General features: G+C 38.1%; 1 protein-coding gene across 1 annotated transcript; it reads right to left on the bottom strand.

The window, feature by feature from the left end:
- Nucleotides 1–1,561: 1,561 nt before the first annotated feature.
- LOC126049290 (fibrinogen-like protein 1-like protein) lies at nt 1,562–14,342 on the bottom strand. Its single transcript, XM_049825410.1, has 3 exons — nt 14,310–14,342; nt 6,035–6,231; nt 1,562–2,537 (listed from the first exon to the last, which is right to left on the bottom strand). The coding sequence occupies exons 2-3, from the start codon at nt 6,183–6,185 to the stop codon at nt 1,837–1,839; spliced, it is 852 nt and encodes a 283-aa protein (XP_049681367.1). The 5' UTR covers nt 6,186–6,231; nt 14,310–14,342; the 3' UTR covers nt 1,562–1,836.

Genomic DNA, 14,342 nt, shown 5'->3' on the forward strand with positions numbered 1-14,342 from the left:
GTAGCTATAGGAAGAAGAATGGAGAGAGGGTATGGTGGAGGATACCAGCTGCGGAGTGTGGCTGGATTCAGCTCTGTACCTACCACTCTGCCTGGGTCCTGATGCCTTCTGAAATGCAGCAGACGTGAGAGTGACTAAGGGACTCTGCTTTGTTAATTATAGGAGAAAAAATGCGCCCAGGCAGGTAATGTTGCTAATTTATTAATGCACAGTATTCAGTGCTTGGTCCAAAAACCACTTTATCATACTTTGAAACCTATGGTCAACACATGAGTGAAGGTTACATGAAAGTCTGGAAATTTATTGTTTAGGTTACACATATGAAAATCAGACACAAAAGCAAGCACTTTCTCATATAAAAACCGAATGATTTTTAAAGACAAATAATAATAAAACAGTATTTTTGCTAGAAAGAGGTCATCAGACTCTTTTATTTTGTCAGTTGATACTTTTTTAGGAAGAATTTTTCCTTCTGCTAAATTCTGAGTTGATTAATGTGATATTGTATGTGAGAATGTGCTTACAGATTATGAGATTCCATTTTTAAATTACAAAGCAGGAGTTTCCCAGTATCAGTTGGCTGAGTTTCTGTAACTGAAATATCTAAGAAAATATAAAAGATATTCTAATTAATTATCCTGACATTTTGTGTAATGCAACAATGAAAACTTGTCTGTGGTCGTTCAGCTATTCCAATGGTGTAGAAATGTGTGAAGTAACCCAAACAGTTGTAAAAGAAAACAATGTCTTCATGGTTATCAAAACTGAAATCCTTTTATTTATTATTTTAAGACAGATGAATTTATGATTAAATTTAAAGATTCTCTCTTTATTTTATAACCAGAAAAAAGGCACTGTTTAAATAATGTCAAGGTTGAGTGCCAAAACAATTGAAGCTAGCAAATGTGAAATAAAGCCAACACCCTCTTCTTTTCTCACAGTGGTATCAAAAAAAGAGAAAGCTGAAGCACATCATGAAACAGGGAGAAGCAACAGTCAAAACATTATAAATGGAGTAATATTCAGAAAAAAAATGGAGCAATAAGTAAACAATTGTGAAATCCATTTGATCTTTTAAAAAATGTGTTCACCGAGTTTCTTGGGGAAAAATTCAGAGGAGTTGTAAGCTTTGGATTAGTAGCTTTAAATGGGAAAGTTGATGATCCCATTAGCTCTGAGTGCTCTAAAAAGAAGAAAGAAAAGAAAAGCCCATGCTGAATAGTTCAATGTGTATGGGATCATTAAAAAGTAGAGATAAAAAGAAGAGTCAATGAAGGGGAAAAGAAGCCATGGGAGGTGAGGCCAATTACAATTTTATATTTTAAAATACCTTTCACTAAAGGTAAAAAGGAAAGGCCTCATGCTGCCCTATGGTACACCATACTCTCCGATATGTATTTTGTAAATGTAGGTACTTCACCAGAAATTTCCTTCCTGCATATGTGAAGATGTGCAATTACAGGAGATCAACCATGAACATTCACACTGGAGCAAAACCTTCTGAAATGCATGTATATTCATGTGTATCTCGTACAAGACATCATATCCTGGATTTCATACCTGACTTCTCTTATGGCTAAAATACTGTAAAATTAATTATTTAAATCTTCTGGTAGAGGTCTCAGTTTCTGACAGTGACTTCTCACTTGTGTTGCTAGTAGATGTCTATGTCCTGGTCCAGTCCTGGATGATATGCTATCATAAAGACCTTGCAGAGGCCCAAATTAAATTTTCAATCATGGTTACTTAGTGTGATTATTCAGTCAATGAGAGTGTGAGTTCACTTCAGTCACTGGACAAAGAATCCATGCTCCTGTCAAAGTACACATGGCTTATCTACAGTTCAACTTTCTGACATAGACAGGGCTTGGTTGGATATGACAGGCTGTGGTCAATGGGTTTGATCATCATCCATGCAAACTTGCACATGCGTTGCTTGTTGCAGTCCTTTTGCCAGTATATCACGTTCCTACGGTTTAGATTTGCTCCAGCACATGCATCGTACCACCAGCCTCCCCCAGGAACGCCATTGTGTTCCAATTTAGCACAATTCTGAAAGTAATTATCATTGTCTCTGTCCTTGGTGGTGAACTTCTGGTTGTCATGGAGATAAGCTTCTGTGTCCAGGGTCAGAGCATCAGTGGCATTGCCTTTGTATAGACCAACCCTGATTCGGTATTGAGACGCTTCGTCTTCAATAAGGAATGGTTCATACTGTCCCCATTTGATTTCAGCGTTTAGGTTTACAAGTTTAACTCCAAGTATATATTGCACAGAGCTGCTAGTTAACTGATGCATATACTCATTTCCTAACCAGTGGTTGTCAAGAACGGAGCCAAATCCGTATTTGTAATCCTGCCAGGTCCTATCAAAGTCGACAGTACTATTTGCTGTAATGTGCTGGATTACTGTCCAGCCACCATCCTGCATGTTACAAGAGACAACAATTGGGTCCTCCTTTGGTTGGATGATGTAAAGACCATCTCTGGAATTTCCTTTGGAGCGCTGAAAAATCTCAAAACAATCCCTTGGATAGTCTGAGTAGGAAAAAAAAAGTTTTAAAGTAAATTTCTATTCAAATAGTAAATTTTAGATATTGAACTCTGTCCTTTAGAGTGAGTGAATGATTACCCTCTGACTGGAAGCTGACTCTGACTTCATCCCAGCTAGTGGGCACCTACTTAGCTAACAGGGGAAGATTTCAGGGCAGAACAAGCAGGAAATGTTCAGAAATTCAAAAAAGGGTTTGTTAACCTGCCATACAACCGAAGTGTGATTTTGCATTTATGACAGAAATATGGTTGAAAAGCCAAAAGTTATGTTCAGACCATTCCTTTTCCACCTGTGTTCTTCCAGTTTGAGTAGTCAGCAAGTTTGCAATTCCCTGTGCCATGTATTGGACCACTGCATTTAATTACTAGAGCTAGCCTTATCCTCAACTAATAAATCTAATTTCTCTTTAACCAATTTATACTTCAGGCATCTGTAACATCCTTGCATTAAATTCCAATAAGTATGCCATGTGTTCATTGGTAAAAGGGAGATATTAAAACACATTTCTTGCTAATACAAAACTTAAAAACATCTGAGGATTTTCTTAGGAACAGTTCTTGTCATTCAAACTCCAGGCTAAATCTTACAACTGATTTGCAGGTAGAACTACAGAGCTGAACATCAATATCAGGAAAATAGGTGAAAGTGCTCTTCCACTTTAATGCTTATCCAGTAGGCTCAGAGGGCAATAAAAATGGCATATAAGGGTTGGGATGACCCTCTCTATTGGGTTGAAATATATATACACTGTGTTTTTTAAATGTAACTTGCTTATAAGGTAACTTCTTGCTATAGTATAGTATCAAGCATCTCTGAGACTAAGGCACAATGCTCTGCTTTTTACAATTGACTGGGAGACTGCTAAGAACCAGAATATAATTTATTTAAATATACATTTATGGATGTATGGATTCATATATAATTACTTTTGTACAGAAGGATGATATTCAATGTCTGTTCTGTTACTCAGAAACATGTTTATGAATTGAAATCACTCACTTCTCCATAGAGTTGAAAGGCATATAATTATGTCATTATACTATGGAATATTTGTAATTTATATTTAATAAAAACTTGACAATTTTAATATCTCTATGAGAAAAATTCCTACAGACCACCTGTGATGTAAAATGACAGTTCTTCAGACCTATGAAATCCTGTGTTCTGTCCTGACAATGACTGATAGGAATTTAGATACTGTATTTAGAGCTTAATTTTTTTCTTCTGGGAAACTGGGATAATTCAGGACAAGTATGGCAAGATGTCCTAATTTTTTTTTCCCCCACAAAAATTTGCCAAAATATGATTAAGGAAAAATATTTCTAAATACAAAAATTTAGAATAAAAGCTCAGAAAAAAACTCTTCTCTGCCCAAATCACTGACCAGAGAGCCCCTGCTGATCCTTCTGCTGAACACATTGTTTTTCTTTACCTGAAGAGAACAGACTCTGAAAAGAGTCAATCTCATTGTATGGTCTTGTGACCAACAGATCAAAAGTACACTGAACAGTTTGGTTACTGGGGGGGGGAGGGGGGAAGCCCCCAGCTTTCTGGAAAGAGAAAGGGACCATGACTTACTATTTTATCTACTACTACTGGTCCTGTGGGGAATTATATCATGCAGTCTTCTTCACAGAATTATTAAATTTCTTCTCTTCCAACTGGAAAGCACTGTAGACTTCAATAACTGTTGCTACTCTGTTAGAAATACGCATCTGGTTCCCAATCTGATTTTATTAATGTCCACTGTCCATCTTTTTTCTTTCTCATGTCATGTTGTACTTCAGTTAAATAGTGCTTATTCCTGAGTAATAAGCACCGATGTACCATGAGGACAACTATATTTTCAATCAGCCTTTGTTTTGCTAGGGTAAATTCTGTTAGGATAAATAAGTTCTTTTATTATTTAGTATAAGATAAATCTTCTGTTTCTTTATTGTCTTAGTAGCTTTTCTGCACTACTTCACTGCAAATTAATCTCCTAGAATGTGGGTAAAATTTGCACACAGTATTGCAGATGGCCTTATATAGTGCCACCAATTCTTCCCAAGTCTTATTAAAACCATCTCTGTTAATATATTCCAGGATTGCATTTGTATTGCTTAGTTTCCTTTAATCTAGAGTCTGGTCTTTGGATCTTTGTAACTGGGAAGGTCCTCATCTTGCAGTAAAACCTAGAATTTTGTACTTTATTTTTCATCTCAATGGTGTTACCTAAGAACATCTGGTTATTATTTTTTTTCTGTGCAATATTCTGATTTTTTGTATTGGCATTTCTCTACTTCATGTTATCATTAAATATTATCAGAATATTCTTATTTTTGCGTCAGTATACTTAATAAGATTTCTGAAAAGATCACTTATAAGCAAGTACTTTCAGTTTCTCCTTGAGTTTATGGTTTACTTTTCTACCCAAGTCATTTTCTTTTCAATCTCTACTGAAATTATAATGTAACTCTACCTTCTCTGATTTAATATTGTATGAAGTATTGTATCATAGGCTTTGTAGAAGTCCAGATGGACTAAACCTGTTAAATAGTATTACTCATAGTAACAGTATTGTGTTAAATATAGTCTTTCATATTTGATATTCAGAAGTTTATTGGTACTGGTAAGCCACTCGGTACAGATTTTCAGGAGTATATAGGCTTTCCAAGGTCTTATTTTCATGCATTTCATTGCCTAATAGAATCTGCAGTCATGAATAGAATACTTTAAATCTCAATACTATCTGCATAACATTATTAAATACCCTGAAAGAGCAGAACTGTGTACATGACTTTGTACCCCAGTTGTTAGAACATTTGCGTGGTAGACATAGCCTGACTCCAAACCTGACCCCATGATTTTATAGAATGATTATTTAAGTGATTCATATAGTGATGTCCAAGCCAGCGATATATACAGTGACACTTGTATTTGCCTTTCTCAGTGAATATTATTCATGCAAAATAGAACAACTTCTATAGATGGATAATGAGAAAATCATTTAGGCTGATTGTTAGAGGATTCACTTGGAAAGTGAATTTTATAAACCCTCAAGTGCCATCAGTCAAAGGAAGAAAATTAATCAAACCCACTACTCTTTTTGTGTACATTTTATGTGGGATCTACTCTAGTAAATGTATTAGAAGATGTACCAAGCTGGACCGTACAAGCTAGATAGGCAGACAGATGCCTCAGTTATAAGTACCAATGGGATTTAAGTACTGAGGTGTCAGATGTAATCTAGATATGATTGTCCTAAGAGTAAGTCTTCAAATGCCACAAAATATTTTTTACAAAAAATCTGTTAATTCTCTTGAATTAGATGGCAGCTGAACAAGGATTTTAAAGATTCTGGACTTCAGGGCAGGACATGTTCATATTGCAAAGTATTTTTTCAGGGCTAACTTTCAAATACGTTGGCTGAAAATGTTACAGCAAAGCAATGAAGTAAAACACAGCATGCATCCAAATTACTCACTCTCTTCATGAGTACCTTTTTCATTGGTGTTACCCAGTCTCTCATAACCTCTTTGGGGGAGAAGGTGGGCATTAGCCAAGACCACTGCCTCTTTGGTGCTCACTGACACAGTGCAAGGAGAGAGCAGGAACAGAATAAATCCCGCTGAACTTGTCAACAGCATCATCCTTCCGAGTCAGTCCTCCTGCAGCAGTACAGAACTGTAACACAGACTGGAATTGAAAATGGAAAGATTTATGACTTTTAGTATGAAAGTCCTGAAGGAGAAAGTTATTGAAATACCTAGCTTCAGTATAGTGAGCCTCTGCCAAAATTGGCTTCTCCCATCTTTCAAGGACCTCTCCTTTTCCTGATGTCTCACACACTATTTCTGACGGTCATTCCTCTGACATGGAGCACTGTGCTGCGACACTTAGACCATCTCTCACCTCTGTCACCTTGTACCATGTGGGCAATGAAACATAATGTAACCTTGTGTGTGACAAAAAGCCATAGAAAGTAATGTAATGACAAAAGAAAAAGCACATCTTATATTTATCAGAATTGAATTTTGCTTATTTCCCGAGTCCAAACTGCAGTGAAATAGAGGCACCAATGGTCGAACTGGCAGAAACAGCAACACTGGCTCTGCTGACTGTCTGTAGTTCAAACAGTACTTAAAGACATGGCTTTCTGAGTGCTGGGAATATTTCCATGCACTGGAGAACTCGCTTCAACACGTGAGCTACACTTTTTATGAATTTCCATTTACAGCTTTAAATAATAGGCCATGGGTTTAAATCAGATCAAAAAAAGGAGAAAAGCTCAATAAACAAAGTAAAAAGAACTTTTCTGCAGCCTCTTCAAAACCCACAAGAATTCAACATATTGAATCAAAACAGTTTTGAGCCTCATTTTGTCCTCCTTTTGGGGTTACACATCTAGTAACCCTCTCCATCCAGCATAGCAAGAATGCTTTGGCTATTACTGGACTAAATCCTGTGTTCCTCGCTTCGGCAAATCCCAGCTTGACTGAAGAGGAATTTCTGTATCAATGACAGCTTAGACTGAATCAGGATAGCAGAGGTTTTCCATACTATCAAAGTACACATTTACTTAGACTCCAGCCAAACTCTTTAATATTTTTTTTAAGGACTGAGCTCCCCACAGTGGCTTTGACGAAAGCAGAAAACAGATCTAGCAAGCAGCAATTCAGTCAGAGCTTATTTCCTGCCAGCGTCAGCACAGAGCCTACAGAGGCCAGTACTCTTCTCCACAGTGGTTTATGTTGCAACAGAGACACATTCCTTATAAATCTAATGACTTAGCAGCAGATTCAGCAAACAGTTTTCCACAGAGAAAAAATATTCAGCACATTTTTTAAAAAATGCCAAGATGAATCGTTGTAATAAAGTTCAGGTTTAAGAATTAATTTTTATACCTACCATACAGAAAAGCAGCAAAACAGAATTTTCTACTCTACCTAAAAATATTCAATAATAATTCTGGTTTACTTTTAATATAAAATTTGCTATTTTATGCAAAGCCTCTCATTTGATATTGGGATTGTAATAAACTGGAAAATTACCTTCCATGAAATTCAGCATAGGGTTTCCCTTAAAGCATTTAAGTTCTGCTCTGTGGGCATTTCCCACTGTCCTTTCCCTGAAAGGGGAATCCTTTTCCCTGAAAGCTTCTATTATTTTTGCTGTTATTGATTATTATATTATAAATTACTTTAAATCAAAACGTAACCCACAAGCATCACTAAACTTCAAGAAATCTGTATTTGGTTCTGGAGTTATTTTTTTAGCTGTTTTGTTTTTCTTTTAGCATTTTCTAGTGAGTCAGTCTTTTTTCTTCCCTCATATTTACACATTGAAATGATTTACAAATCCACTTAATTCCAGAATAGAACTTAGTATTATAAATTAAGAAAGCAACTGAGGAAAACAGAACCAGACAGGCACCTTACCTCTTTCAAGTGAAGCTTGGCAAAGAAAAACACACACAAATGAATAAGCTCATTCTCTACAGTTGTACTTTGCCTGCTACTTAAGTCCAGGTGAATAAATCAGCTCCAACACGCTATCTCAAATGCAGCAAAATTGCATCTTCATTATTTCACACTGTGTGCTTACTCTGGTGGACTTTGCTCTGACATATTACACTTACAAGTAAGTATGTATGAATTATAAAGTACAAAGTTCTTCCATAAGGATTAAAACAACATAGTAACTAAATTAAATTTTCTTGATTAATAAACAGACACACTGATGGAGAACCATGAAGAGGTTTTAGTTCAGTAAATTACTTATGTTGCTTAAATACACACAGGCAGATGCTCAAATTTACTATCTCATTTTGCATAGGTGAATTAACTAGATGCTATACTGCTAGTCACACTTAAAATTGTATAGAGACAACTTGATTTTTAGTATTAGGAACAAACTAACCATAAAACTTGTTGTTACTTCATGTTTTAATGTGAATGAATCAGAAACAGTGTCTCAGAGCTATAAAAATGGAAAAAAAAACGAAAAGCAGAACAGGCTGGTCAATAAGTTTCTGGTTTAGTTTATTTGGATTAACAAGAGTTAATTAACATTGATTAGGGTCAAAACTGTAATGAATTGGATTAATTAATTGTTACTTTATATCTGAAAGTTGTACAGTCTATCTGCATGGCCTCTAGATGATGTCTAATCTAGCATTTACCCTTTTCAAGACGAGCCAACACTTAAGTTTTTGTGCTCCTTGATCCAGCCTGCAACCCACTGATCAGATTCCATCCCTGCAACAAGCTACAATTAAAATTGATGGAGCATTTAAGTCCTCTGCAAGCTCTACCTGAGGATTTGTACTATGCATAATTTCTGTTCTTCAATAATTCGTCCTCAGTGAAAGCACAATATATGAGTATTTGTATTTCATGCACAATTAAATACACATAACAAATGTTTTAGGGAAGATTTGCTTGTAACATTTAAAAGTCAGTGATATTTCTCTTCATTTTTAAAGTACAAGCAATGTTTTATTATATATGAGGGTGGTCACAGGGAGTCCAAACAGTATCTTTTCCCTCACACTGGTCAGTAGCAGAGCTACAGGGAAAAGTTTCAGAACACATTCTCTCTGCTTTTAGCATTGCGCAGCTCAGGGAATTTCAGATATGTGTGTGTGTTTGACATACCTAATTTCTGGTTAGTACCATGCTTTAATAAACTTTGGCTATGAACTAGTAAAAGTGCTTTGAACAGATACAGATCTTGCTGAAATAGTGTACTAAGAAAGGGCAAGAGAAGATACCTTTCCACTTTGTCCATACTGACACTCTAGAAAACACCATTAACTTTAGTGGTATTTATTGATAGGTCTCATGTCATCCTGTAATAAATTGGGATACATCTTTGTTTTCTACCTTTGTTTCCTACATTTTCTATCACTGTTTATCTCCTCCCCCGTCTTTCCATTTTGCTTTACTTTCTTGCTGTTTGCTTCTCTGTTGATTTCCAAACTTCCATCTGAGCTGGCAGAGCAGAAGTGAAGTGGGAAGCATTTAATTAGAAGAAAGAAGAAAGGGCAACAGCATTCATTCACTCGTACTCAGAAGGCATCTATTTCTGTAGATGAAAACTTTGAAAAACAGCAAAAATAATTATGTCTCTCTCTCTGCTCTTGATCAAGTATTTTGAGAATAATTTTTTCAGCCCTGAAAATTATATCATGATCTTAAGGTAGGACTACATTATATTGGTATGATTTGGTCATACACAGATTTCAAAATAATGCACTACTATAATGACTTATTGTTAGCCACATTAATTAAGATACTTAGTTTCTCAGCCCGGTGACTGCATATTCCTTCCCCACAATATGTTGAAGTTTTAATTATCCCTCTGATTCTGCTCAGATTTAACAGGCAAGCATTCATCTGAATTTTTCCAATGCAGCCTCACCTATGTGGAAAGTCTCTTTACAAGTTCTTTATATTTTAACAACTCATGGCACACCCTTGCAAAGGAAGAATTTGACTGAGATTGATCAACTTACTACTTCATGAAGCTCTGAAGTTAGTTGCAAAGACAATCCAGCTACTGTATTGCAACTAACCAGATTCTCTGTGTAATGGATATGAAAAATATCCATATCTAACCCATATAATGAAGCCATCAGCTCTAGCAAGGGCAAAGCAGTGTTAATTTAAACTTAGTAGTCTGAATAATGATGTCAGTAAGTTCCAGTAAATATTATAGAATCATAGAATAGTTTAAGTTGGAAAAGACCTTTACCATCATTGAGTCCAACCGTAAACCTAACGCTGCCAAGTCCACCACTAAACCATGTCCCTAAGCACCACATCTACATGTTCTTTAAATACCTCCAGGGATGGTGACTCCACCACTTCCCTGGACAGCCTGTTCCAGGGCTTGACAACTCTTTCAGCAATGAAATTTTTCCTAATAGCCAATCTAAACCTCCTCTGCTGCAACTTGAGGCCATTTCCTCTCATCCTATCACTTGTTACTTGGGAGAAGAGACCAGCACCCACCTCGCTACAATCTCCTTTCAGGTAGTTGTAGAGAGCGATAAGGTCTCCCCTCAGCCTCTCTTCTCCAGACTAAACAGCCCCAGTTCTCTCAGCCGCTCCTCATAAGACTTGTGCTCCAGGCCCCTCACCAACTTGGTTGCCCTTCTCTGGACCTGTTCCAGCACCTCAACGTCTTTTTTGTAGTGAGGAGCCCAAAACTGAACACAGTACTCAAGGTGCGGCCTCACCAGTGCCCAGTACAGGGGAACAATCACCTCCCTGCTCCTGCTGGCCACACTATTTCTGATAGAGGCCAGGATGCCACTGGCCGCCTTGGCCACCTGGGCACACTGCTGGCTCGTATTCAGCCGGCTGTCAACCAGCACCCCCAGGTCCTTTACTGCCAGGCAGCTTTCCAGTCACTGCTTCCCAAGATTGTAGCATTGCATGGGATTGTTGTGACCCAAGTGCAGGACCCAGCACTTCACCTTGTTGAACCTCATACAATTGGCCTTGGCCCATCGATCCAGCATGTCCAGATCCCTCTCTAGAGTCTTTCTACCCTCAACGAGATCAACACTCCCACCCAACTTGGTGTGATCTGCAACCTTACTGAGGATGCACTCAATCCACTCATCCAGATTGCTGATAAAGATATTAAACAGAGCTGGCCCCAATACTGAGCCCTGGGGAACATCACTTGTGACCAGCCACCAACTAGATTTAACTCCATTCACCACAACCCTTTGGGCCTGGCCATCCAGCCAGGTTTTTACCCAGCAGAGAGTACACCTGTCCAAGCCATGAGCAGCCAGTCTCTCCAGGAGAATGCTGTGGGAAATGGTATCAAAGGCTTTACTAAAGTCCAGGTAAACAACATCCACAGCCTTTCCCTCATCCACTAGGTGGGTCACCTTGTCACAGAAGGAGATCAGGTCAGTCAAGCAGGACCTGCCTTTCACAAACCCCTGCTGACTGGGCCTGATCCCCTGGTTGCCCTGTACGTGCCGTGTGATGGCACTCAGGATGATCTGCTCCATAACCTTCCCTGGCACCAGGTCAGGCTGACAGGCCTGCAGTTCCCCGGATCCTCCTTCCAGCCCTTCCTGTAGGTGGGCGTCACATTGGCTAACTCCCAGTCAACTGGGACCTCCCTGGTTAGCCAGGACTGCTGATAAATGGCTGAAAGCGGCTTGGTGAGCACTTCCACCAGCTCCCTCAGCACCCTTGGGTGGATCCCATCCAGCCCCATAGACTTGTGCGTGTGAAAGTGGTGTAGCAGGTTGCTAACCATTTCCCGTTGGATTATGGGGGCTTCATTCTGCTCCCTGTCTTTCAGCTCAGGGGTTGGGTACCCAGAGAACAACTGGTCATCTTATTAAATTCTGAGGCAAAGAAGGCCTTTTCCTCATCCTTTGTGACTATGTTTCCCCCCTGCATTCAATAAAAGATGGAGATTCTCCTTAGCCCTCCTTTTGTTGCCAACCTATTTATAGAAACTTTTTTTATTGTTTTTTACAGCAGTAGCCAGATTAAGTTCTAGCTGGGCTTTGGCCCTTCTAATTTTCTCCCTGCATAACCTCAAGAAATCTTTGTGGTCCTCCTGAGTTGCCTGCCCCTTCTTCCAAAGGTCATAAACTCTCCTTTTTTTGCTGAGTTCCAACCAAAGCTCTCTGTTCAGCCAGGTCAGTCTTCCCCACTGACTCGTCTTTCGGTACACAGGGACAGCCTGCTCCTACACCTTTAAGATTTCCTTCTTGAAGAATGTCCAGCCTTCCTGGACTCCTTTGCCCTTAAGGACTGCCTCTCAAGGGACTCTATCAACCAGCCTCCTAAACAGGCCCAAGTCTGCCCTCTGGAAATCCAAGCAGTTCTGCTACCCACCACCCACCCCCTCCCCTTACTTCTCCAAGAATTGAAAACTCTATCATTTTGTGATCACTATGCCCAAGATGGCCTCTGTCCTTACTGGAAAGGCATTGACACAGGCTAGCAACTTGTGTACCCAGGGTCTTGAAAAGGCTTGAGATGGGTGATTTATGGCTTTGTATTGTTGCCAGAAACATGTAAAATGCTAACTTTCATGCAATAATCTTGTTCAGCACACCAAGGAACTCAAGAGACAAAGTTCTAACAAGGCAAAACACATAAAACATAAAAAAGGGCTCACTGAGTATCGTTCCTGAAAGAAGTTTTATGGGTGCACAGCGCAAGTGATTGCTTTGGGAAAACAAACAAAACAACCAACCAACAAAACAAAACAACCAACAAAATCAGGCCATAGAAATACTTCTGCAACTTTGAGTGACTTTGAATTGCTTTGCAACCTTGGCTAAACGCAATTTGCTATCTTTGTATAAGATCAGTTACAAAAAATAAAGTTCATAACAGTTCTCACTTGTTCTTGAACTTCTGAGCTGTCAATAGCATATGAAGTGTGTTTTGTCTGACAACACAGCAGTTATTAAATGCTGAAACACACTGCACATGAGACTATTCTCAATACAGCTTCTAAACCTCTTTTTTACACATTCATTATTTGTGAGATGAGCCATTATTTGGGAAATGAACTAAGGTATATATTTTTGACTGAATGTAAAACAGAACAAATGCTTCCCTCTTAAAAACATTTGACTTTTCAAATGTTCAGCAACTTTTTTTTTTCTTCAGATTTCTCTACAAAAATATTCCAAGGTCTGACGTAAACATTAAAACATATTCCTCATGTCTTCCTGTTGACCCATAGACTAAATTCTAAAGGTATAGAAAATTAACTGAATTGAAAAGGGTTCACTTTCAACAAAAACACTGAAGTAGGACCTAACTTGAAAAATAACATTCAAATCCATCATCGTGGAAGACCTTGGAAAATAATTGTTTGGTTAGCTGACAGATAGGACTAGTGGCAATGAAAAACTTGCTACTCAGGTAGCTTTGGAAAAGGGTATGATAGGACACAACTTGTAAATGAGGTGGCAGAAATGGCCAGATACAATCATTGCAGGTGAAAACTGTTGGGGAGTATTTGTGTGGAATGCAATTTAGGTAATGCCTTTCTTAATATGGTAGAATTTGTGATTCTGAGGAAAGGAAAAGTATGTGCAGCATTGTAAGCACAATATATTTAATTTAAAAAAAAGGGGCAGATCAAGAAACTTATGTAATAATTTTCTATTCTCTCTTGCCAAGAGTCTGAGAAAGAAAGGCTCTTTAAGGGGACTGGCAATTAATAAAAGGTACTATAATGAAGGAGAAATGGCAAACTGTCTCATGAAGAAAGGCAGAAACAATACTAGAACTCAAAGTGTCTGGTTCAAGAGTTCTTTAAAAATTTGAAAGTCAGAATGAAGTTGTGCAAATGAGTGGAATAAAAGGACAAATACCTAAGAGTGACTACATAGGAATAACACAATAACAGACTAGGATAAAGTTAGAGGTTAAGATTAAAAAGGTTAGCATTAGCAAGGGACAAAACCCAGAAAAATATTCTGTAAATGCATTGGAAATAAAAAGAATTCAAAATGAAAAATCCATTATTTAATGAGGGAGGAGGGCAAATGGCACAGATTTGATACCTTTTTTGTTGCAGACTTCATAAACAGTGATCAGATACTTAATGAAATTAATTTTAATGAAGGAATAGGACTGGAGACCTGATTAGGCGAAAAACTTCTCAAAGATACTGAAGAAGTTAAGTATTTTCAAAGTGGCAAGGACAGATCAAATTCTACAGGCACCTTATGAACTAGCAAAAGACCTCTCTGAATCATTTATGATTACCTTTTAGAAGTCATGGACGCCCCAGAGAACTTC

Source organism: Accipiter gentilis, chromosome 22, assembly GCF_929443795.1.
Source record: "Accipiter gentilis chromosome 22, bAccGen1.1, whole genome shotgun sequence".
In the NCBI taxonomy this organism is placed as follows: Eukaryota; Metazoa; Chordata; class Aves; order Accipitriformes; family Accipitridae; genus Astur; species Astur gentilis.

Coding starts and splice junctions, on each gene's coding strand:
- LOC126049290 (XM_049825410.1), bottom strand. CDS start 6,185: ATGATGCTGTTGACAAGTTCAGCGGGATTTATTCTGTTCCTGCTCTCT. Junction 2,538..6,034: donor GGGTAACACCAATGAAAAAG/GTACTCATGAAG, acceptor TTTCCTACTCAG/ACTATCCAAGGGATTGTTTT.